This window comes from Dipodomys merriami, unplaced genomic scaffold, assembly GCF_024711535.1.
Source record: "Dipodomys merriami isolate MVZ:Mamm:240054 unplaced genomic scaffold, mDipMer1.0.p SCAF_60, whole genome shotgun sequence".
Lineage (NCBI taxonomy): Eukaryota > Metazoa > Chordata > Mammalia > Rodentia > Heteromyidae > Dipodomys > Dipodomys merriami.
This window is the reverse complement of record NW_027206180.1, coordinates 1,004,606-1,029,387: the sequence shown is the minus strand read 5'-3', so window position 1 is coordinate 1,029,387 and position 24,782 is coordinate 1,004,606. Positions and strand designations below refer to the sequence as shown.

The 24,782-nt window shown below is 63.2% G+C and overlaps 1 protein-coding gene across 1 annotated transcript in view; it reads left to right on the top strand.

Moving 5' to 3' along the window:
- The window catches only part of LOC138814506 (multidrug resistance-associated protein 1-like), a 63,717-nt gene extending 41,490 nt beyond the window's left edge, over positions 1–22,227 (top strand). The window contains exons 14-32 of the mRNA XM_070003407.1: positions 690–780; positions 1,466–1,541; positions 2,234–2,360; positions 3,190–3,366; positions 4,916–5,083; positions 6,075–6,243; positions 8,888–8,968; positions 9,804–9,891; positions 10,483–10,615; positions 10,991–11,198; positions 12,234–12,544; positions 12,948–13,147; positions 14,675–14,825; positions 15,239–15,340; positions 15,845–15,991; positions 17,944–18,102; positions 18,550–18,716; positions 19,362–19,556; positions 20,884–22,227. Coding sequence (XP_069859508.1) covers positions 690–780; positions 1,466–1,541; positions 2,234–2,360; positions 3,190–3,366; positions 4,916–5,083; positions 6,075–6,243; positions 8,888–8,968; positions 9,804–9,891; positions 10,483–10,615; positions 10,991–11,198; positions 12,234–12,544; positions 12,948–13,147; positions 14,675–14,825; positions 15,239–15,340; positions 15,845–15,991; positions 17,944–18,102; positions 18,550–18,716; positions 19,362–19,556; positions 20,884–20,992 — 2,859 coding nt within the window. The 3' untranslated portion in view covers positions 20,993–22,227. The remainder of the gene's footprint in view (positions 1–689; positions 781–1,465; positions 1,542–2,233; positions 2,361–3,189; positions 3,367–4,915; positions 5,084–6,074; positions 6,244–8,887; positions 8,969–9,803; positions 9,892–10,482; positions 10,616–10,990; positions 11,199–12,233; positions 12,545–12,947; positions 13,148–14,674; positions 14,826–15,238; positions 15,341–15,844; positions 15,992–17,943; positions 18,103–18,549; positions 18,717–19,361; positions 19,557–20,883) is intronic.
- Positions 22,228–24,782: the final 2,555 nt, after the last annotated feature.

The window sequence follows — 24,782 nt, the reverse complement described above, 5'->3', positions numbered from 1 at the left end:
GAGCGGGCAGCTGCCGGCGCTCCCGGCCCATCCGGCCGGGGTTTTGTGCTTTTTGGGGGGCTCCCTGAAGGGGGGGCTTCTCAGCTCGGGTGGGAAAACAGAGAAGCCTTTCAGGTATGGACGGTGGGACACAGCGGAGGGGCCGGTGGCTCTCCCCACCTCCCCATCCTGGACCCCATCTCTCCCCCTCGGTGCTGAGGAATTTTAACACGAGTCCCAGCCGCCACCTTAGTCACAGCCCGGCCCTCACCCAGCCCCTCGCCTCCCCCGCGTCCATGCTGCGGGCGGGCTTCACGCAAAGCAAGAAGGAAACCTTGTTGTTGTTGTTGTTGTTATTATTTGTCGGTTGTGGGGCTTGAACTCTGGGCCTGGGCGCCATCCCTCAGCTCTTCAGCTCAAGGCGGGCGCTCTACCACTTGAGCCACAGCGCCACTTCCAGTTTTCTGGTGGTTTATGGGAGATAAGAGTCTCACGGACTTTCCTGCCCAGGCTGGCTTTGAACTGTGATCCTCAGACCTCAGGCTCCTGAGAAGCTGGGATGACAGGCGGGAGCCACGGGCGCCCGGCTTGATTTTCTTTGTTTAAGCTCAGTGCAGACCCTGAGGAAAGAGGGAGGGTTTGACCTGGCCACCAAGGCAGGTTTCCAGAACCTTCCTTCCTTCCTCCCCACACCCGTCCCTGCGCCGCAGGCCAGCGTCTCCCTCAAGCGGCTGAGGGTCTTCCTGTCCCACGAGGAGCTGGATCCCCACAGCATCGAGCGGAGGCCCATGAAGGACGACGGTGGGTGGCACCCCCCCACGAGCCCCGCCCCGCCCCACGCACCCCTCCCTGCCTGGCCCTTCCTCCTCAGCGGGCAGCAGCGCCCACAGGGCCTCCTCGGGCCTCCCGCAGGGTGCGGGCCGGATTGTATTGGGGTGAGGGAGGTCGATGTAGGATCCAAGAGCTTAGGGAAGGAACAGCCTTGAACAGGAGGAAGGTGCAATGGTGGGTGTGATGGCAGCCACTTTGTAAACGGGATACTCAATCATCTGTTCCCCTTCCCGCCCCGCCGAGCTGCCTCTGACCTGCTTGAGAAGGCCAGGAAGCCCAGGAGCTTCGAGCAGCTGTGGATCCCACAGCCCCGCAGGCGGCTGCTGGCTGGGCATCTCCAGGGCACGGCCAGAGCACCGGGCGGAGCCTCTCAGGGCTTCTCTCTGCTTTGGGGTCTAAGATTGCCTCCAGAGAAGTGCAGTGGGGTTTATTTCTTCCTCCCCACCCCTGGGGATGGGCCTCGGGCTCCACCGGAGCCGGGAAAGCCATGGACGGGGCCACCCGGAGCCTGGGCTGGGAGCAGTGACCCCGGAGGCTGGTGCGCGAGGCCCAGCATCCGAGGCTGGAGCGCGCGGCTGAGAAGATCAGCGGGGCGGCCCGCTCACGCCACTGCCCGGGTCGTGCCGGCCTGACCGTGGTCTCTGATGCTTTCCAGGCGGGGACACGCACAGCATCGCTGTGAAGAACGCCACGTTCACGTGGGCCAGGGGCGAAACTCCCTCCCTGAACGGGTAAGCCAGGACGCCGGCACACGCGCGGACCCAGCTCCGGGGCCTAGAGCTCAGCACTTTGCGCTAACAAAGCCTCGGCTGGCCAGCCGCCCGTGCGTGGGCTCTCATGGGGACAGACAGAAAGGTGACTGGCGCAGAGGTCACAGGTGGACAGCCGGGGGGACCTGGGGCCTGCGGGACGGGGAGCCCCGCCTTCAGGTCCGGTGTGATCCAGCGCCTGACAGTGGGATGGGGTGCTGAGCACCTTGTCCGGGTCTTACCTTTCTCTCGGCCCGGGCTCCCCAATACTCAAGGCCAAGGGGACCTCCTCGTGTCCCTAAACAATTCCTCCCGGCCCGCCTGCCTACGGAGGGCAAGAAAGGGATCCCCTGTGCCCCCCGCTGAGAACTCCCGCGGGAGCGCGCGTCCAGCAAGCGCTTTCTTGGGCCTCGCGGAAATCCTTCGTGCTCTCCCCGGTTTCTTGGCGTCATTAACTTGTCCTCATCTCCGCCTTCGGAGCAGCCGGGGTTCTGGCGTGTGCAGCCTCCCCCTCCCCCCCAGCCTCGTCTGGGGTGCAGTCAGAGCATGTCCGGCCCAAGCCCTGCACACACCCCCCGCCCCCCCCCAGGCCCTCCCAGCCCTGACACACTCCACGCTGCCCCGGGCCCTGCCACCCACTGAGCCCCGTGTCCCGCCCCCCCCTGTCCTTCCAGAATCTCCTTCTCCGTCCCCGAAGGTGCCCTGGTGGCCGTGGTGGGCCAGGTGGGCTGCGGGAAGTCGTCCCTGCTCTCGGCCCTCCTGGCGGAGATGGACAAGGTGGAGGGGCACGTGGCTCTGAAGGTAGGAGGGGGTGGGCAGCCCCCCGCCCCGCGGGTCCCCCGCCCGCCCCACCGGCTGCCACCCCGGTTCACGGGACGGCTGAGGACGCCGAGCTTCCTGTCCTCGACGGCCTGCTGCTTCCCCGGCCGCAGCCCAGTCCCGAGCCCCAGAGCCACGAGAACCGAACCCGGCACGGGAGGCCGGAACGTACTGACTCCCTTATTTTTTGTCGGTCATGGGTCCTGAACTCTGGGCCTGGGCGCTGTCCCTCAGCTCTTCAGATCAAGGCTAGCGCTCTACCACTTGAGCCAAGCGCCACTTCCAGCTTTTTTCTTTTTGCTTATGTGGTGCTGAGGAATCGAACCCAGGGCCTCATGCATGCAAGGCAAGCGCTCTACCACTGAGCCACCTTCCCAGCCCCTGGTTATTTTTTTCTTTGCCAGTCCTGGGGTTTAAACTCAGGGCCTGAGCTTCGTTTGCTCAAGGCTAGCGCTCTACTATTTGAGCCACAGCGCCACTTCTGGCTTTTTCTGTGTATGTAGTACCGAGGAATCGAACCCAGGGCTTCATGCGAGCTAGGCACGCACTCTACCACTGAGCCACCTTCCCACTCTTAAAGACTGATTTTCCCTTAGCATTCCTATCCTTCGTCCTCCCCTCCATCCTCCCCCTGTCATCCCTCCCCCGTCCTCCCTCCCATCCTCTCGTCTTCCCCCCTCCCTCCCCTCCAACCTCCCCTTCATCTTCCCTGTTCTACACATGCACCAGGGCCGTGGCCGGGGCGGGCAGCCGCCGCCAGCTGACCAGGTCCATCTGTCTGTCTGTCTGGCCCTGTCCGCCCGCCCCGCAGGGCTCCGTGGCCTACGTGCCCCAGCAGGCCTGGATCCAGAATGACTCCCTCCGGGAGAACATCGTGTTCGGCCGGCCCCTGCGGGAGCGGCACTACCGGGCCGTGCTGGAGGCCTGCGCGCTCCTCCCGGACCTGGAGATCCTCCCCAGCGGCGACCGCACCGAGATCGGCGAGAAGGTCAGCACAGCGTCCCGCCGCAGGCTGGGAGTGGGTGGTGATCTGCGGCCTCCACTGAGGCGTCTGCCGGACCTTGCACAGCTCCCAGAAAGCAGTGTCACCTCTGGTGACCCGTGTGCCCGCTGTCCTCCCACCCCCCAGGGGCGGAGTTCATTGTGGACCCATTTAATGGTTGGGGAAGGGGAGGAACAGAGATGCCAAGTGACTTGCTCCAGGCTGCCCAGCCTGGGAGCCCAGTGGAGGCAGCCCCCCATCCCTCTTGTCAGCCGCTCCATTTTTCTATTAGTTTTATGTTGTTGTTTTGAAGTTTTATTGTTTTTGCTGCTCCTGGGACTTGAACTCAGGGCCTGAGCACTGTCCCACTCTACCACTTGAGCCACAGCGCCACTTCTGGCATTTTGATGGTTCGTTGCAGATAAGAGTCTCCTGGACTTTCCTGTCCAGGCTGGCTCTGAACCTCAGTCCTCAGATCTCAGCCTCCTGAGTAGTTAGGATGTCAGGCGTGAGCCACCGGTGCCCTGGCCGGAGATTTTGTTTTGTAAGATACTCTTGATACATAGCCCAGGCTGGCCTAGAACTTGTGATCCTCCTGCCTCGGCCTCCCAGGGCCAGGATGACAGGCAGGCACCACCAGGCACCAGGGGAAACCCTTGTCGCTTCTAAAGAGAGAGGCTGTTTGGGCATCTCCCACCGCCACAGCCCCCGATCTGACGCTGCCCCTCCCCTGGCCTCCCTCCTGGGCCTCCCAAGGTGCCCTCCTGGGCCTGGAGGCCCCTGGCCGCCTCTGGCCGCCGGCGTGCCAGCGCCCCCTGCCTGCGGCCAGGAGCACAGCGCCTCAGCCGGCCTCAGCTTGCAGAGCCCGCCGGTCGTCCTTAGAGGCCAGCCAGGCTCGCCAGCAGCAGTATTTGGAGAATGATGCCACGTAGCTGAGTGACATCTGTGGCTCCTTGGAAAAAGAAAAACAGTCCACTGTCAGGCATCTTCAGCTCGGCCGGGACCTCGCGCTGATGCCTGTAGGAAGTGTGTCCCGTGGAGTCAAGGCCAGGGGTGCCGCGGCCTCCTCCCTTTACCTCCAGTGCCAGCCTCAGCCTTCAGCTCCTAGTGCCCAAGGCTGGCCCTCTCTGGGAACCGCGTGGCAGTGGTGTCTGCTCTGGGCTTGACTGGACAGACAGAGGCCTGAAGGGCCCTGCCCTGCCCGGCCACCCTGGGCCCTGGCTACCCTGGGCCCCGGCCTTGCCCCTGACCTCGCCCACCTCCCTGTGCTCTGCCCAGGCCCCGCCCACTTCCCTATGCTCTGCCCAGGCCCCGCCCACTTCCATGTGCTCTGCCCAGGCCCCGCCCACCCCTTGCTCCGCCAGGCCCCGCCCATCCCTTGCTCCGCCCGGCCCCGCCCACCCTTGCTCCGCCCAGGCCCCGCCCACCCCTTGCTCCGCCCAGGCCCCGCCCACCCCTTGCTCCGCCCAGGCCCCGCCCACCCCTTGCTCCGCCCAGGCCCCGCCCAGTGCTCCCCGAGACCCACCCCTCCCTCCGTCCCTGCCCCGCCCCGCAGGGCGTGAACCTGTCCGGGGGCCAGAAGCAGAGGGTGAGCCTGGCCCGCGCCGTGTACTGCGACGCCGACATCTACCTCCTGGACGACCCGCTGTCGGCCGTGGACGCGCACGTGGGCAAGCACATCTTTGAGCACGTGGTCGGCCCCAAGGGCTTGCTGAAGAACAAGGTGCCTGCCGGGCGCTGCGGGAGGGCGCGGGGGTGGCGGGCAGGGCCGGGCGCTGCGGGAGGGCGCTGCGGGAGGGCGCGGGGCGGCGGGCAGGGGGCCGGGCGCTGCGGGAGGGCGCTGCGGAAGGGCGCGGGGCGGCGGGCAGGGCCGGGGGCTGCGGGAGGGCGCGGGGTGGCGGGCAGGGGGCCGGGCGCTGCGGGAGGGCGCTGCGGGAGGGCGCGGGGCGGCGGGCAGGGGGCCGGGGGCTGCGGGAGGGCGCGGGGCGGCGGGCAGGGGGCCGGGGGCGGGCAGGGGGCCGGGGGCGGGCAGGGGGCCGGGGGCGTGCGGGGGGGGTGACCCCAGGCCCGCCCGCCTGTGACCCCGTGCCCGCTACCCTGCATTGGCAGCACCCCGCGCCACTCACGCCCGCGCCCCTCGCGCCCGCGCCCCTCACGCCCGCGCCCCGCGCAACTCACGCCCGCGCCCCGCGCCCCTCACGCCCGCGCCCCTCACGCCCGCGCCCCGCGCCCCTCACGCCCGCGCCCCGCGCCCCTCACGCCCGCGCCCCGCGCCCCTCACGCCCGCGCCCCTCACGCCCGCGCCCCGCGCCCCTCACGCCCGCGCCCTGCGCCCCTCACGCCCGCGCCCCTCGTGCCCGCCCCCCTCACACCTGCGCCCCTCACGCCTGCGCCCCTCACGCCCGCGCCCCTCGCGCCCGCGCCCCGCGCCCCTCGCGCCCGCGCCCCTCGCGCCTGCCCCCCTCACACCTGCGCCCCTCACGCCTGCGCCCCTCGCGCCCGCGCCCCGCGCCCCTCACGCCCGCCCCCCTCACACCTGCGCCCCTCACGCCTGCGCCCCTCACGCCCGCGCCCCTCACACCTGCGCCCCTCGCGCCCACGCCCCTCGCGCCCACGCCCCTCGCGCCCGCGCCCCTCACACCTGCGCCCCTCACGCCCGCGCCCCTCACGCCCGCGCCCCGCGCGCCTCACGCCCGCGCCCGCTGTGCCCGCAGACGCGGCTGCTGGTGACGCACGGCCTCAGCTACCTGCCGCAGGCCGACGTCGTGGTGGTCATGAGCGGCGGCAAGATCTCGGAGATGGGCTCCTACCAGGAGCTGCTGGCCCGGGACGGCGCCTTCGCCGAGCTCCTGCGCACCTACGCCGCCTCGGAGCAGGACGAGGGTGAGCCTGCGTGCGGGGGGGAGGGGGACCCCCGCCGCGCCCGGACGCCCTGACCCCCAGGCGGCCGCCCGCTGTTCACCCCGGTTCTGGACGCCCTTCCCGAGCCTGGGGTCCCCCCTTCCCCCGCCTGTCTGCAGAGGGACCTGCGTCCCCAGGCTCATCCACGGCCTGGCTTTTGAGCTGTTTCTTCTCCTTGGCCATTAGGACCCCCCCCCCCCCCACACACACACACTGGGGATTGAACCCAGGGCCTTGGGCTCTGCCACTTGAGTCTGCCCCTTGGCACTCAGTCACCCCTGTCCGTGCCCTGGAGGTCGGGAAGTCCTGCTGTGAGTCTGGCCGCCTTGTTCTTGGCTGCAGCTTTGTGTCTAGTCTCTTCAGAGACAGAGGCTGGGCGGGCTGTTGTTTCTAAATCTGCGTGTCCAGTGGAGGCCATCTTCCCGTGGCTCCCTCCCGGGCCCCCCCCTTCTTCCAGCTGAGCCAGAGCCTTGGGTTCCACTGGCTCAGGGGCTCCCTCCTCCCCCCTCCTCCTCTCCTCCCTCCCTCCTCCCCCACTCCCTCCTTCCTCCTCCACGACCCCCGGATTGGTGCCCCCATCTCCTTTTGTTCTCTGCTTCATTTGGCCACGAGAACGCCACTTTCCCTGCAGATATTCCTGCCTTCCACACGGGCCCCGGCTCAGGCCACGGGCTAGGTGGGTGGCCTCCCCATCCCCTGCCCGCTGTGTGACACGGGGCTGGGCACGCGGCCACGTCCTGGGCACTCAGCCTCAGCCGGCCCCAGCCGTGACCTTGGCTGCGTGTGCTCCACGCTTTTGGCCCGCGCCCGGGAGACTTGGCCGGCTGCACCAAGCAGGTGGATTCCGAGCACACAGGGTGGGGGGGTCTGCCGGGGTGCGCTCAGAGTGATGGGGCGCTCCCAGTGCCCCCCCGTATTGAGTCTGTACGGTGTACGGAGGGGCGCATTAGCGTCACCCCTGCCTGGGGAAGGCCGGGCACCGTGGGGGTGCCCTACTGTTTCCTGGGGCCGGGGCTCACCATCGCCACCGGAAGTCAGCGCCCATCCCTGTGATTTGCAGGAAGCCCAGCCTCATGGGGGTAGAGGGGGGGCTCTCAGTGGGGAGCAGACTTGGCCAGTGGCCAGTCCTTCTGAGGGTCACAGCCAGAGGGGGGCAGCCACCCAGTTTCTGGTGAATTTGTAAAAACGGATTGAAAGCTACTCAGGTGCACAGAGCAGACGTTCTCAAGCAGAAGCAAGCCTCAGAAGCCAGGGGGGGGGTCCTTCCATCCCCCACCTCCGGGGGGCGCTGGGCACCCTCCTGGCCCTGCCCTGGGTCTTGCTCCCACGGAGTACACCTGCAGTCTCTGCCCTCCTCCTCCCCCCTCCCTCTCCCCCTCCTCCGTCTTGTTTCTTCACGGTGGCCTGTGCGCCAGGCTCTCTGTCATTAGTCACTGGGGATTGAACCCAGGGCCTCGCACCTGCCGGACAGCCATGCCCACAGCCCTCTCGCTCACATGGCATTCTTTTGAGACAGGGTCACCCTAAATTTGCTTGGGCTAGCCTTGACCTCTCGGTCTTTCCACCTCAGCCTCCTGAGCAGCTACCATGGCAGGCGTGAGCCACCATGCTTTACCAAAAAGCCTTGAGTGCGGGGCGGAGCCACCCGCCCTCCCTCCCTCCCTCTCTCTCCCTCTGGGCTGCCTGTCCTCCCCCTCGGGGAGGAGAACTTGGAGGCCGCCCCTGGGGGTGAGGCTGGGTGAGGCAGCCGGGCAGTTCCATGTTTGGGCAAAAGCTTGGTGCTGACCATAAAGCAGTCTCTGGGAATCCTCTCCCTCTTCCTCCTTCCCTCCCTCTCCCGGGAGGCCAGCTGGCCCTCATCCAGGAGTCCCAGCACCTCCTGAGCAAGGCCATGTGAGCAAACCTCGGTAAAAGGTACTGAGCCCCCGTGTCAACAAGCTGGGCGTGGTAGTGTACACCTACCATTCCAGCTACGTTCGACATGGAGGTACTAGGATCTGGGTCCATGGTCACCCCTGGGGAAAACACAAGGCCAAAGCTAAGAAGTCCCAGGGTGTGGCTCGAGTGGTAGGTAAAGCGTCTGCCTAGCGCTCTACCACTTGAGCCACAGCACCAATTCGGCTTTTTCTGCACATGTGGTGCTGAGGAATGGAACCCAGGGCTTCATGCATGCGAGGCAAGCGCTCTACCACTGAGCCACCTTCCCAGCCCCTGGTACCGGGGACTGAGCCCGGGCCTCACTCCCGCTGGTGGTCCTCCCAGTGGTGACAATTAGAACAAATCTGAGCTGATGATGCCCCTTGCTTCGGGCTGGCGTGTTAGTGCTGCGGCAGCCACCGCGAGGCCCCGGAGGCTGGTGGGGGTCAGTGGGGGGCGAGGGCGGGAAGGGGGGTTCAGCGTGTTCCCTGGCTCTTCCCAGAGTGGTCTGTCCACCTGCCCGTGTGCCGTGCGCTGTGCGTGCAGCGTGGCGTGGCTCCCGCCCCGGCACTAGGTATAGAGCCGTTGTGCTCTTGGGGTAGGTGCTGGCCCGGGTATGGGGGTACCCCCCTGGGCCTGCCCGTGCGTGGCGCGGGCTGGAGGTGGAGGCCCAGGGGAGGCTAGCGCGCTGTCATCTTGTGATTCACAGGCGGCGGAGCGGAGGACGCGGCGGGAGGTCAGTGGCACGGCTGCGCACCGGCGCTTGTAGACTCCAGGCGGCCCGGCCCAGGTTGCTTTGCGGTGGTGCCGGGGTTCAGTTTGTGTCTCCAGGGCCCCAGGTCTCCCCAGAGGCCTCGGAAGCACGTGGGGCAGGCTGGGTGGCGGTGCCATTGCAGATGCCACCCAGGGTCCCCGGGACTCAGCCCTGCGTGACCCCATCTTGTGGATGATTGGGCCAGTGGAGCGTCAGGGCGGCCACAGCGAGGAGTTGAGGAGTCCCCCCCCCCACTCCTGGCCTGGACACGGGCTGCCGTGGTGCTTGGAACTCGCTCACTGAGGGGCCAGCCTGAACCCCGCTTCCTCCCAGTCCTGGGGCTCCCGGTGGCATTCTGTGCTGTGAATGCCACCCCGGCCTGGGCCGTGGACCTTCCCACGTGGCCTGCGCCTGTGGCTCCCTCCGCCCACCTCCCCAGGCTGGCCTTCCACGCCTCCCTTGTCTGTGTGTCTGCATGTCTGTCTGTGTGTCTGTGTCTGCGCAACGTGGGTACTGCCGGGTCGGCGCTGGCGGCCTGCTTGTCGGTGCTGCTCGTCCCGGGGGGCATTGGAGACACCAGGCAGACCCCCCACAGGCCGCCACCTGGTCAGTTCAAATGGTGGCACCCCCTTACTACTGGGGTCACAGCCACGGTCCCCAGGAACCCCCCTCCTCCAGTCACGGGTGTGTGCCGTGACCCGGCTGCCGCAGGCCTCTGCTTGCTGAGGGGCGGGAGAGGGGAGGGGGGAAGGGGGAGGGGGGAGGGGGGCATCTGGCTTCGCAGGTCTGAGGTCTGCTCCAGCCGCGGCCAGGTGGCGTCCCTCTGCTCAGAGGGTGACAGCTCTGCCTTCCTCCCCCTGCGTCTCCCCAGGGCCCCTCGGCCCCGGCGGTCAGCGGAAGGAGGCCAAGCCAGTGGAGAACGGCATGCTGGTGTCAGACAACATGGGGAAGCTGCAGAGGTGAGGCCGGCCCTGCCCGAGCTCCGCCCCACCCCTGCCAGCGGGCTCCCCGCAGAGCCTTGCTTCCCTCCCTGAGCTTGGTCCAGGCCCAGCAGGCAGTCACAGGCTGGGCGTGATGGCACACGCCTGTAATCCCAGCTACTCCAGAGCCACAGGCAGGAAGATCCCACTTGCCAGGCCAGCTCCTGGCACTGGGAGGGCCTCCTGCAGAACTCTTAGATTACAAACACAGATGCCGCTGTAACGCAAATGAGGCACAGGGTGCAGGATGGTAAGTCAGTGGAGAGACACACAGTCCTGCCCTGCCAACTCTCCTGTACACTGCAAATCATGTGCAAATAAAAGCTCACCACAATAATCAGTGCTGGGATTCCAGGTGTGCGCCACTACGCCCAGCCTTTCCTGAACATGTCCTGCCCTCCAGTGGTGGTTGGTGGTTTTGTGCAGACCATCCCGGGTGCTCACAGACCGAGACGCTTGGTGCCCGCTTCCTCCCGGCTCGTCACCCCCTGAACAGGACGTGGGGACACCCCCTTCCCTCACCTCCCCCTCCCAAGCCTCGGGCCGACGCCCTGCCCTCCACCTTCCCAGGCAGCTGAGCAGCAGCTCCTCATACAGCGGGGACGCCAGCAAGCACCACGCCAGCACCGCCGAGCTGCAGGAGGCCGGCAGCAAGGAGGAGGCCTGGAGGCTGATGGAGACCGACAAGGCGCAGACCGGCCAGGTAAGGATCACCTGCCGGGCGCCATGCACGGCCGCCAGTGCCCTCCGCCACCACCATGACCTGAAAGACTGAGACTGCGACCCTCACTGGCGGAGAAGGGGGTCCAGAATGAGCCCCATTTCCTGCACAAGGAGCCCCCAAGGTCACCAGGAGTGACCTCTCAGTGCCCTGAGGATGGGAGGCCCCGGGGTTGACACCTGCCCCCCCCAGCCCCATGTCCACCCCAGGGGGGGGCTGGAGAAGGGGAGGGGCCGCTCATCTCTGCACCTGCTCCCAGGCACTCACGGGGCAGGGGGGAGGTGGCGATGGGCAGTAGGCGGGGCTCCGGGAACTGCGCCCACGCTGACTGGTCCTCGGCCTGCTCTGCCCGCCCAGGTGAAGCTCACCGTGTACTGGGAGTACATGAAGGCCATCGGCCTCTTCATCTCCTTCCTGAGCATCTTCCTGTTCCTGTGTAACCACGTCTCCGCCCTGGCCTCCAACTACTGGCTCAGCCTCTGGACGGACGACCCTATCGTCAACGGGACCCAGGGGCTCACCAAGCTCCGGCTGGGCGTCTACGGAGCCCTGGGCATCTTACAAGGTGAGTGCCTCCCGCCCCACCCCGCTCACGGGGGCTCCGGCCGTCACAGTATGCTTCTCCTGCCCGCCTCAGCACGGGCTCCCCGAGTCCTCAGGGAACATGGCCAAACCAAGCCAGACTCAGACGGACCGCTGACAAAACACCCGCCAGTTGATGGAATGAATGTTTGAGGTCTTTCTTTTCTTTCTTATTTCAGTTTACTTTGTATTGCTCTTTACTTCTTGTTTTGTTTTCCTTTATTTCACTCTGTTTTGTTTCGTTTTGTTGGTTGTGTGGCTTGAACTCTGGTCCTGGGCGCTGTCCCTCAGCTCTTCAGCTCGAGGCCAGCATTCTACCACTTGAGCCACAGCGCCACTTCTGGTTTTCTGGTGGTTCATTGGAGAGAAGAGTCTCACAGACTTCCCTGCCCGGGCTGGCTTTGAACCGTGATCCTCAGATCTCAGCCTCCTGAGTAGCTAGGATGACAGGCGTGAGCCACCGGTGCCCGGCTTTTATTTCACTCTTAAATTGATGGTGCTTGGCTCTGTATCCCCGAGCCTCACCTTCAAGTGGAACAAATGTCTTCTGGGTGCTTTGTTTCCCATGGGACACACAGAGGAGGAGCACCCGGGGCACCCATCTCTCAGCTGGGAAACGTCGAGGCCAGAGGCCCTGGGGGCGCTGAGTCGGGGGCACCCTCTTGCGCCTCGTGCCCTGCTGCCAGGGGGAGGGGACCTTAGAGAACTACTCAGAGAGGGCACAGTGTCCACCGGGGTCACACAGCCAGGCTGTAGGCTGTATTCAGGAGCTGTGCTGTCTGCTCTCCATAGACGCGATCGGAACTGGAAGGCTCTGGGGGTGGCGATGCCGGGGCCCCCGGGCCGCACTCGCTGTCCAGTGCTCCCACGCTGGCCGGCCAGCAAGCAGGGGGGACATTGTCGCCCCGCTGTCATCTGTGAGGCGGGCAGGGGTGAGCCCGCTGTGAGCCGGGGCGGCGGTGACAGTGCGGGCTCCGGGTGGCCCCCGTTGGCGCTCACGCCGATGCCCGGGCCACAGGAATCGCCGTGTTCGGCTACTCCATGACGGTGTCCATCGGGGGCATCCTGGCCTCCCGCCGCCTGCACCTGGACCTGCTGCACAACGTCCTCCGCTCGCCCATGAGCTTCTTCGAGCGCACGCCCAGCGGGAACCTGGTGAACCGCTTCTCCAAGGAGCTGGACACGGTGGACTCCATGATCCCGCAGGTCATCAAGATGTACATGGGCTCCCTCTTCAACGTGGTGGGCGCCTGCGTCATCATCCTGCTGGCCACGCCCATCGCCGCCGTCATCATCCCGCCCCTGGGCCTCGTCTACTTCTTCGTGCAGGTGAGCGGGCCGGGTCCCGGCCTCCACTGTGGCTTCCTTTCCACTTAGTTCTGTGTTACCATGGTTGCCAAAGCCTTCTGCTCTTTAGCCGGTCTCCCGGTCCAGCACAGCTGCTGGGGCTCCGGCTAGCACGTCCCATTTCCCACCCTGAGACCAGCCAGTGCCGGCTGGTGCCCGGGTTAAGGGGGAGCAGCGCCGTGGTGGCGTCGGTGCGTGAGATGTGATGTCATCGGAGGGAAGACGGCCCGGGGGGGCGAGAGGGGACCTGGTGCCGCTGCCTCAGTGTCCCCATCACGAGGGGGAAGGACAGCTGTGTCTCCCGTCACGGTGTTGTCTCCATTCCTGCGGGCCGCTCGGCTCCCCGGGGGGCGCCCCTCGGTGACCCCACCCGCTCTCCCCGCAGAGGTTCTACGTGGCCTCCTCCCGGCAGCTCAAGCGCCTCGAGTCGGTCAGCCGCTCCCCCGTCTACTCGCACTTCAACGAGACCCTGCTGGGGGTCAGCGTCATCCGCGCCTTTGAGGACCAGGAGCGCTTCGTGCGCCAGAGCGACCTGAAGGTGGACGAGAACCAGAAGGCCTACTACCCCAGCATCGTGGCCAACCGGTGAGCCCCGCAGAGAGGCTGGGGCACCCTGCCCACCACGGCGGCGGCGGGGCCGGGCGGGACACACACGCCTCTCATCCCGGCACTTGGGGAGACAGAGGCAGGAGGATCTGGAGTTCGAGTCCAGCACGGGCCATGTACCGAGACCCTTAGATAAAAATGGACCAGCAGAAGCCGGGTGCTGGTGGCTCACGCCTGTCATCCTAGCTACTCAGGAGGCTGAGATCTGAGGATCACAGTTCAAAGCCAGCCCAGGCAGGAAAGTCCTGAGACCCTTATCTCCAATAAATCACCTGGACACTGGAAGTGGCGCTGTGGCTCAAGTGGTAGAGCGCTCGCCTTGAGCTGAAGAGCTGAGGGACAGCGCCCAGGCCCAGAGTTTAAGCCCCACGACCGACAAAAAAAAACACAAAGGACAAGCAGAAGCTATGAGCCCGGGACCCAGGGTACCGAGTCAGCAGGCCCCACGCCGCCCTTCAGCCAGGGTCCCGGGATACCAGGTCATTCCCACAGCTCAGGTCCCCGCCGAGGGGTGCTGTACCCCCATCTGCGGTACACCAAGGCAGTGTGCTCAGAGGAGCTGACCCGAGGAAATTGCCTTCCCAAAGTGAAACTCATCCTTCAAAACTAGGCAGGGGGGTTGCCCAGCGCTCAGCATGGTGGCACATGGGGTTACTGTGGTGAGCACCGGGGGTGCTGTGGGGAGTCAGGCCCAGCTCTGCCCCCCACCCCGGCTTCACAATGGAAATGGGGAAACCATCTCCCTCTGGCCACACAATGGCTTATAAAAGTTTTAAGCCAATGAAACCTGCCGGGCCTGGTGGCACATGCCTATAATCCCAGCCCTTGGAGGCTCCGGGGGAGCGGATCGGGAGTTTGAAGCTAGACTCAGCTGCCAGAGAGACACTGCCTCAATAGACCAAGGGCAGATGTGCTGACGTTTTAAAAGCAGAGGACCCCAGCCTCAGAACACCTGGATGTAACGTGAGTCTAGGACTGTGACAGATGTCAAAAGTGCCGGCTTGTTTCTTAGTGTCTTCTGGAAGCATCTCTGGCAGAGAGATTTCATCTGTTGGTTTTTGTTGTTGTTGCTGGGGTCAGGCCCAGGGCCCCCTGATGGCTGGGTGGGACCCCCCCAGGCTTTTGAGTGCTTGAGAATTCTGGGCACTTGTGAATGGACACGTGTGTGTGTGTGATTTCTTGAGAAGCCGGTCCTCCCTGTGACAAACTGGAAATTCCTGGGAAGGAGGCTTCTGGAGAATTCTATTTTCATCCCTGGGGTGGCGAGACATCCAGGGACCCCATGTCCCTCCCTCCTTCCCTCCCTCCCCCCCTCCCTCCCTCCCCCTTCTCCTGTGCCAGGCGGCCAGCCCTGATGAGCTTCAGGGCTTCACTGCAGTCGGCAGATTGGCTGCTCCTTCCCTCGTGAGAGAGAAGCCAGGTCACCGGAAGGCCGGCCTCGTGTGCGCGTGCGTGCGTGTGCGCGTGCACGGGGAGGCGTGTCTACACGGCTGTGGTTCTCTGCAGGTGGCTGGCCGTGCGGCTGGAGTATGTCGGCAACTGCATCGTCCTGTTTGCCGCCCTGTTCTCAGTCATCTCCAGAAACAGCCTCAGCGCCGTGGGCCGACAGGGCCTCAGCGCCGGCCTGGTAGGCCTGTCCGTGTCCTACTCCCTGCAGGTAGGATCGGAGGCGCTCTTGGTGCTCAGACCGCTCCCCCCCTCCCGTGGGTGGCTCTTGTTTGGGATCCTGGGGCCGGGGCTGGAGAAGGGAGCGCAGTGGGGGATTTGGAGGCGTGGCCACGGTTCTCCACCACTGGGATGCTCTGGCTGGAAGGAAGAGGCTTTTAAAGCTACAAAGATTCCTCAGAGTGCTGCTTTGTCTGCATCTCTGGAATTTTCATGCCATCGGTTGCAAATGCTTTCGGTTACTTCCCTTCGGGACGTGTTACCTACGGGTAAGGGACCGGCTGGGTGTGGCTTTGCCACTTTCTGTGTGGAGCCGTAATCAGTGACTATTGGCCCAATCGCTTAATGGAAATCAGAAACTCACACTCACTGCGGTAAGTCAGCGTGATTACCCCCCGCCTGCAGGTCACAACGTACCTCAACTGGCTGGTCCGGATGTCCTCCGAGATGGAAACCAACATCGTGGCCGTGGAGAGGCTCAAGGAGTACTCAGAAACCGAGAAGGAGGTAAAGCAGCCTTGGCCGCCTGGCCTGGGCGTGGCCTAGGACCCCCGAGCCCTGCGTAAGCTGGGCGTGTGAGCGGCACGCCTGCGGGCTGCCTGAAGATGAGGCCAGGAGATATTCGGGCTTGCTGGGGTTATCTTTTACTGTTAACTGGTGCTCCTAGTGAGCCCCTGCAGACCACAGAGCAGCTGGGGACCCCCCCCCCCGCCCCCTGCTACCTCTCCCCCTTCCCCAAGCCAGTCCATAAGCGGTGATTGAACACCTGTCATATGCACTGGGCCCAGGAGACAGTGCATAGTGACCACCAGGGTCACATAGGAGGTGGCTGGTGCTCTGAATGTGCTTCTCGGGGGCACAGGGCTAGGTAGGAGGGTGACCGGAAGTGGCCAGGGGCTGCAGGAGCTAAAGGCCCGGAAGCCTCACACGCAAGGAGGAGAGGGGGCTGGGGCGGCCGGCTCATGCGGGCTTCTCTGCCCTCCCCCCTTCGCCCCCCCGTTGGGACGGAAGGCTCCCTGGCAGATCAGGGAGACGGCTCCGCCCAGCAGCTGGCCCCAGGAGGGCCGGGTGGAATTCCGAGACTACTGCCTGCGCTACCGAGATGACCTGGACATGGTTCTCAAGCACATCAACGTCACCATCAACGGCGGAGAAAAGGTGCGCGCGCCTGGTCCCCGGCTGGGGTGGGGGCCCCGGGCCCCGGCAGGGCTGATGGAAAGAGCCATTTGGAGACTAGCAACAGGTTGTACACTAGAAAGAGCCCGGAAGCCCAGTGAAGCCCAGTGGTGCGCTGAAAGAAAATCTGAAGTAAAGGCTTATTACCTAGCATGTGCAAAGGCCCTGGGCCCAATTCCCAGTACTTAAATGGAGCATTGGAAAAGGGCACGAGAGCCAGGCACCAGTGGCTCACACCTGTAATCACAGCCACTCAAGAAGCTGAGATCCATGAGGATGGCGGTTTGAAGCCAGCCCAGGCAGAAAAGTCCCTGGGAGACTCTTATCTCCAATTAACCACTCAAAGCCCAATGGTGGTGCTGTGGCTCAAGTGGTAGAGCATAGCCTTGAACACAAAGAGGCTCAGGGACAGCACCCAGGCCCTGAGTTCAAGCCTCACAAATGACAAGGGGGGGGGCACAAGAAAAGTACTATAATCCTTGTATTGAGGATGTTGAGGTAGGAGGAGGATTGAGAGTTTGAGACGAGCCTGTCTTAAAAAGAAATAAAGTAATACTTTATAGAATAATCCTCCTGGTTTTCTTGAGAGATCCAGAACATGTAGCGGTGGTAGGCCACGCCCACCTGTCTCTACAAGACGTCAGGCTCCTCTTTGATGTCTGTGCTGGCCTCAGAGTCCAGGGGACACGTGATGTCTCCGTCACTACAAGGCGTGCTCGGGACACAGGGAGTCACTGGAACTTTAGAAGCTTCCCGTAGTTCCAAGCTATTCCGAGAAGGCGCTCCTGCCCGGAGACCCTTAGACTGTCCTCAGAAGTCGGTCAGAGGTCCCCTGGCCATCTGCACTTCTGAGCATATGGAGTTACTGAACCATCTGCCATCTGGGACAAAGCCTTCTGTCCCAGGGTGCATTCTAACTTGCAATGAGGGACGTACTTCTGAGTCCGTGGCTTTGGTGATGCCGTGGGAATTTTGGCACACGTGCTGTACTGTGACACATTAGAGGATGAGCGAGTCCATTTCCCAAGGGCCCAAGAGTGTAGGGTGTCAGGAACCCGTCATTGACTGTAGTTGGATGCCGGGAATGCCCGTCATTGGCTCAGGTTGGATGTCAGGAATGCCTGTCATTGGCTGTAGTTGGATGTCAGCAATGCCCGTCATTGGCTCAGGTTGGATGACGGGAACCCCATCATTAGCTGTAGTTGGATGTCAGGAATGCCCATCATTGGCTCAGGTTGGATGACAGGAACCCCGTCATTGGCTGTAAGAAATGCCTGTCATTGTCTGTAGTTGGATGTTGGGAATGCCTGTCATTGGCTCAGGATGGATGATGGGAACCCTGTCATTGGCTGTGGTTGGATGTCGGGAATGCCCATCATTCGCTGTGGTTGGACGTCAGGAATGCCCGTCATTGGCTCAGGATGGATGACGGGAAGCCTGTCATTGGCTGTTGGCCAGGTTCCTGGTTCCCCTCAGTGCGTCCAGGCCATGTGAGAGGGGCCCAGGGGACTGGATTCTGCTCGAAGCAGATTTTGCCACAGCTGCCAGGAGGAGCCGCCCCTGGAAACAGAGGTGGGACAGAGTCGGGAGGTCAGGAAGCGCCCGGCGGCTGCCCAGCAAACGCACTGTGTTGAGCAGAGCAGGACATGAAGCGTTCCTTCTGCCTGACCCCTCCCTGTCTTTTTGGGGGTCTCTACCTACTTTTGAAAAGGGCAGATTGGGTCCTCGGGGAGCCTGGCAGAGAGAAGCGTGTTGGCCTCCGGCCAAAGCAGTCCCCGAAGGACGGTTCCAGGGAATTGTGGCGCACGAGCCTTGGCTATGGCGGGAGTTGGTCCAATGAGGTGATGCCCAGCTGGTGATCAGCGCCTAACAAGGGCACGAGACCACTCCATGGCCTAGCACCCTCCCTCACTCTGGCTCTTCCTGACCCTCAGGTTGGCATCGTGGGCCGGACGGGAGCTGGGAAGTCATCTCTGACCCTGGGCCTGTTTCGGATCAATGAGTCCGCAGAAGGAGAGATCATCATCGATGGCGTCAACATTGCCAAGATCGGCCTGCACAACCTGCGCTTCAAGATCACCATCATCCCGCAGGTGGGGTGAGGCTGCGTGGGGGGAGCTGGGTGGGGGTGGGGCCAGGTGGGAGGGGCGGGCCGCATCCACACAGTCAGCCAACCCCAGATCAAAAGCATCTTCCAAGAGTAACATAACCGCCTCTCTTGATGTGGTGCTATCAGAGATCCCGTGTAACCACCGCTTACCTGGATTTACCTGGATTTACCTGGCGCCAGGTGTGGCCCACAGCGCACGGGCAGACGCTGCAGCATCGTGGATGGGGGCGGGGGTTGGGTACCCACAAGGTGTCTCCGTGAGACACTGTCTATCAGGACGGAGGTTGAAGGAGACTGGGCGTTGCCAGGGCTTTGTCTCCCGTTGGAAGCTGCTCGCCGGGTTTTGCACACTGACGTTTCTTGGGGATGTCCCGGAGCGGCTGAGCAAGCCCGAGCCCTGCCCTGCCCTCTGCTCTGCTCTGCTCTGCAGGACCCCGTTTTGTTCTCGGGCTCGCTGCGCATGAACCTAGACCCGTTCAGCCAGTACTCGGACGAGGACGTCTGGACGGCGCTGGAGCTGGCTCACCTGAAGGGCTTCGTCTCGACCCTTCCTGACAGGCTGGAACACGAGTGTGCAGAAGGCGGGGAGAACCTCAGGTGGGCGGGGAGGGGGTCGGGGGGGACCTCCCGACATCCCGGCCTGGGGAATCCCACCCAGCCTCTCCCCCGCGGGCCCCGTCTCCCACTGTGAGACACGCTTCCCACCAGACTCTCTGGAGCTTGAGGTACAGCCAAGATGGCTGATGCGGTTCCATCCTTGGCAGCTCTGTCCTGGCTGCTGCAGGGGTGCCCGTGTCAGTCCCCACCCCAGCCCTCCGTGCCCGCCCGCTGTCCCCGGGTCAGACCCGGTGTCACCGTCCCAGGGCTGCATTCCAGTCTCGGTCACCATGACGTCCAAGCTGGGGTTCCCTGATGGGCGCGTGCGGCCCGCCCCGGGGCGTGGCTGATCTCGGCTGGGCGCGTTCACGTGGCGGGGGCCGGCGGGGGATGAGGAGCGCAGCCTCATCGGGCACCAGTCCACATGTCCCTCCGGCATCCTGGCCTGGGCAGGTTGCCATGGCAACGGGGGGGGCACAGGAGTGGGACAGGCCTGCAGTGTCCCACGGGGCAGGGGGAGCATCTGCGGGCCTCACACGGGTCAGCCTCCCCTTGAGCAAGGCTGGGGGGGGCGGGGCTCAGGTGGGGGGTGTCGTTTGCTCCGAGGCTTCAGACCTGCGCCACCATTGCGCTCTCCCTCCCCAGCGTGGGGCAGCGGCAGCTCGTGTGCCTGGCCCGCGCCTTGCTGAGGAAGACGAAGATCCTGGTGCTGGACGAGGCCACGGCCGCCGTGGACCTGGAGACGGACGACCTCATCCAGTCCACCATCCGGACGCAGTTCCACGACTGCACGGTGCTCACCATCGCCCACCGGCTCAACACCATCATGGACTACACCAGGTATGGCGCTGGCTGGCTCACTCCTCCATCCATTCATTCAGCATGGGCCCCATGCGCACCGCAGCCTCCTTGGACAGAGCCCCGCCCCCGCCTGGGCACGGCAACCAATGAAAAGGCCGGCGCAGCGTCTGCTGCGGCATCTCAACTACGCTGGAAGCGTCATTAGGACCGCCGTGGCCCGGGTCTGCCGGGCAGACAGCCAGACCTCGTTTGACAAGTAACAAAAGCACAGAAGGGCGGGAGGCGTGGCTCAAGTGGCAGAGCGCCTGCTGAGCATTCACAGGGCCCCGATTCCGAACTCCAGTATCCCCCAAAGCAAGAACAGTGAAAACCCAGAACAGCAGGCGGGGCGCTGCATTGGGCCTCAGGCCAGCTTTGATCCAGGAAGAGCACTGGAGGTCGGGGCACAGCCAGGGGTGAGCCCAGGCCACTGGGCCTGGAGGCGGGCACCGAGGGAGGAGGAGGCAGGGGCTGGGCCGCAGAGCACCGCGCAAGCGCAGAGAATTAAACCCTTCAGACGATGCGCAGGAGCCTCGGCAGCCCTGTCCCCATCAACGCTATTCCCACCACTGTGGAGGCCACGCAGGGGACAGGCAGCTCCCCCCTCATCCCAGCTGCTCAGGAGGCCAGGGTCTGAGGATCACAGTTCAAAGCCAGCCTGGGCAGGGAAGCTGTGAGATTCCTATCTCCAGTTAACCACCAAAAAGCCGGAAGTGGAGCTGTGGTCCAAATGATAGAACACGAGCTTTGCACAAAGAAAAAGTCAGTGACAGCATCCAGGATCCGAGTTCAAGCCCCAGGATACACACACACACACACACACACACACACACACACACACACAGACACACACACACACACAGACACACACACACACACACACATACACACACACACACACGGCAGCCTCATACCCATTAGACATTGATTAGAAATCGGGATTGAAGGAGCTGGGGCCATAGTTCAGGTGGTAGATTGTCTGCCTAGCATACAGGATGTTCTGGGTTCAATCTTCAAAACCACAGAAAAAGTCACTCTTATCTCCAATAAACCACCAGAAAGCCGGAAGTGGCGCTGTGGCTCAAGTGGTAGAGCACTGGCCTTGAGCTGAAGAGCGCAGGGACAGCGCTCAGGCCCAGAGTTCAGGCCCCACCTCAACAAAAAACTACAGAAAAAAAAGTGGGGGTGGGGCTTGGGGGTAGGAAGCCAGTGGGGCGATGGCTCTGTCAGTCCTGGCAGAAGATGTCGAGGGCCTGACCCAAAGCCGTGGTGGGTGCGAGGTGCCCAGCGCCGCCGTGCCGCTCACGCCTGCGTCCTCTCCCCGCAGGGTGATTGTCCTGGACAAGGGCGAGATCTGCGAGTGCGGTTCGCCGTCCCAGCTCCTGCAGGACAGGGGGCTCTTCTACAGCATGGCCAAAGACGCCGGCCTGGTGTGAGGCCCGCAGCCGGTGCCCGACCAGAACTGCAAGGCTCATGGCCCCGCACCCCAGGGCGAGCCGGCACCCTGGGGAGCCCCGGCCTCCCACACAGAAACCAAAAACGAAGAAAGAAAACTAACCGCACCCCCACCCCCCAGCGCCAAAACACAGCAAGCAGCAGCCGCTGCCCGGCCCCGCTTAGAGGCAGAGATGCCTCCCACCCCAAACGTGTGTGTGCCCTGGCCTCTGGCACCCCACAAGACGCGCACCCCACAAGACGCGCACCTCAGATTGCAGGCCTGGCTCCCACGGAGGGGGCTGCGGCACCCACAGTCGCCTTCTCGAGAAATTGGTTGTGCGAAACACGCGAGTGACCAAACCCAGCCAACTGCCTTGCACCTCTCCACGGCCACGTGGCTTTCCCACAGCCTCCTGTCACCTCCAGTGTCCTGACGCCTGCCGGACGCCACGCTCCGCCCCTCGGGGCCCCGGACTGTCCTCGCGACCACCTCTCGTCTTCCAGCTGCTCCGGGGCCGGGGGGACAGCGCCCAGCATCGTCTCCGATGGGATTTGCGTCAGTGGCGAGAGGCACCCCCCCCCGGGGTGAGGGGGGGCTCATCCTCGGAACCCACCCTCCCCCAACTCGCCCTCCCCGCCTTCTTCCCGCCCCTGCCGCCTGGATGGGATGGGCCTCTCACAAGGTCTGCCGACGCACATCCAAGGTCACAACTGGACACCTCCAAGGTCAACAGCAAGGACCGCCGCTGGATACCAAAAAGCCCCTGTCTCCTCGTTCTCAGAGCTCAGTTTCTCCCCTGGACCCCCGGCCGGCCGCCTCCAGCTCCGCGCTGACTCCCCCAGCCCCTCACTAAGTGCTGCTCCAGGGAGAAAGCCAGCGTGGAGGGGTGCGCGGGGGACAGCACCCCAAGGCCGCCGCCGGGCCTGGCTCTGCACTAGACCTTTGGCTCGTGTGTGGTCTTTCCAGGCGGGTCTGCGGGGGGGAGGTCTCGGTGACACCCCCGAAGCAGCGAGGCCCCACAGCTGCCCGGGACTCGCGCCCGCCGTGAGTTCTGCTGCCGACTTTTTTCTTTTAAGTGGAAATGTATATTTATTTTTTTTGTAAGTTAAGCCATTCTTTCACGTTCGAGAACCCAGGTTTTCCTTGGGCCTCTTTTTGTAATGACTTAACACTGGAAACGTGAACACTTGCGAGTAATTTTCAGTAAAACAAAATATTTTATTTCTTTCTAAATGACCGCCACCTGTCGTTTGGGGTGCGGGCCCTGCGCAGGGGCAGCGCTCTGCTCTGGGGGCGTCGGCGCGGGGCAGGTATGTTGTGTGGTGGTCTGTCAGAATTGGGGGTTCGAAGTCAAGATGGAGGGCAGAGGACGGGGCTTGGCAGGGAGGGGGGCTGAGCCTGGGCCCCCAGCTTGAGTGCTCCTCTTGTTCTTGGGTGGTCATGTGACTCGCAGCTTTGTCTGCGTGCCGGGCTGGCTGGGCTCCTGCGTGGCGTGCCAGCGCTCCCACGGCACGTCCCCAGGCAAAGGCCAGGTGAGGCAGCCGAGCACAGGGCTCGCGCTGTCAGCCCAGCTACACAGGAGGCTGAGATCTGAGGATCGCAGTTCAAAGCCAGCCTGGGCAGACTAATCTCTGAGACTTATCTCCAATTAACCAGCAAAAAGCCAAGAGTGAGGCCATGGCTCAAGTGGTAGAAGGCCAACCTTAAGCAAAAAAGCTAAGGGACAGCACCCAAGCCCCAAGTTCAAGACCCAGTACGGGCACACGAACAAGCACACCACACACAAACCACACACACGCAAATTCTGTCAGCTTGAAAGCAACCATTGTGTTCATTACTGTGGCATGGCTTGACCTACCCTGACTAATGCAAAGGAATGTTCTAGGGGAATTTTGGACACTTTTTTTTGGTAGTACTAGGGTTTGAACCCAGAGCCTCTTGCTCTACTTTTCAGATAGGGTCTCACACTTTTTCCCAGGCCAGCTCTGGACGCTGATCCTCCTGAACCTCTCCCAGGTAGCTGGAATTACAGGTGCATACCACCACTGAACTGTTTTTTGTTTGTTTTGTCAGTCAAAGGGCTTGAACTCTGGGCCTGGGCGCTGTCCCTCAGCTCTTCAGCTCAAGGCTAATGCTCTACCGCTTGAGCCACAGCACCACTTCCGGTTTTCTGGTGGTTCATTGGAGATAAGAGTCTCATGGACTTTCCTGCCCTGGCGGGCCGGAATCCCAAGCGCTCAGCCTCCTCAGTAGCTGGGATTGTAGGAGTGAGTGAGCCACTGCTGTCTTGTTGAGCTGATAGAATGTTGATAAAGGGGGTGACTGCCTTCTGCTCAGGGACCGCGGCTCAGGTCTCCGGAGCTGGGGAAGGGTGATGTTGTGGGCGCTCGGGCTGTGGCCTCGGGTATGGGTCACGTCTCCATCCTGCCGGATGGAAAGAGGTTTGGGGTGTGGGAATTGAGTAGTGGGGAATGCCTGTATTTTGGGGTGCGCGCCCTGAGTCACCACTCGCACTGCTGTTTTCCTGAGTGATGCAATCCACGAGTGAAGCCATTGGCTTGTGTCAAGGGCCTGGAGCCCGAGGTGACGGCCACTGCAGTCAGGGGTGGCCGTGGCCGCCAGGGGCGAGCCTGGACTTGAGCAGGCAGAAGCCAGCCGCTGGGGGACACACGCTGGATGCCGTGTCCCAGGGTGGAGTGGCACTGTCCAGCGAGGGTACCGTGGCACAGAGCGTGTGCGCCAGGGACAGGTGGGCGCTGTAGGGCAGCAGGGACGCATGCGTGGCTCTCTGCGTACACGGGGTCCTGGCCCGCCTCCCCGGCTGTGTGCAGTGTGCGAACCTGCGTTATTTACCCGCGTGCCTGTGGGGCCTCAGGCTGGCATGGACGATGGCAGGAGTTGGTCTAAGTTCAGGATTTGGCCTCAAAAGTCAGCGAGCTGGGCACTGACTGCCCCAGGTCAGAGCCGGCGCTGGGCTTCAGCCAGCTCTGACCCCTGACCCTTGACCCCATGGCATTTGGTGTTCTTATAACCGCTGGGTTCCTAGAAAAAGAAGCTGGATTCAGATTTTAAAACCCTATGCTTGAAGCTTGTTGAGTCTTGGGCTATGTTCCTGGCAACTCCAGCAAAAAGCTGGGCTGGAGGTGTGGCTCAGGTAGTGGAGGGCCAGCTGTGAGCAAGAAAGCTCAAGGCCCTGACTGCAGGCCAGGCAGTGCCGAAGTGAATACACACAAACACAGGAAGTAAGAACAACTGTCATCGTCTGCTGTATGAATATGAATGTCAGGGTCCTGCTTGTGATCCTGTACTGGAGTTTTGCAAGGAGCCACCTGGGAAACACGAGAGAAAAGGGTTCAAGGGAGCCATCTGTACTCTTTTCCTTTTAGCAGTCTAGGATTTGAACTCGGGGCTTTGTACTACCCCTTGAGGCTTTTTTACTTTCATTATTTTTCCTTAAGGGTATCATCTTTATGCCTAACTTCTCCCAGACCTCAATTCTTCTTGTTGTTGGTGGTCGTGGGGCTTGAACTCAGGGCCTGGGCACTGTCCCTCAGCTCTTCAGTTCAAGGCGAGCGCTCTACCACTTGAGCCACAGCACCACTTCCAGTTTTCTAGTGGTTTATTTGGAGATAAGAGTCTCACGGACTTTCCTGCCTGGGCTGGCTTTGAACCATGATCCTCAGATCTCAGCCTCCTGAGTAGCTGGGAGCCACCGGTGCCCAGCTCTGGACCTCAATTCTATTTTTGCTTCTGTGACTAGATGACAGATGCACACTACAATGCCCAGC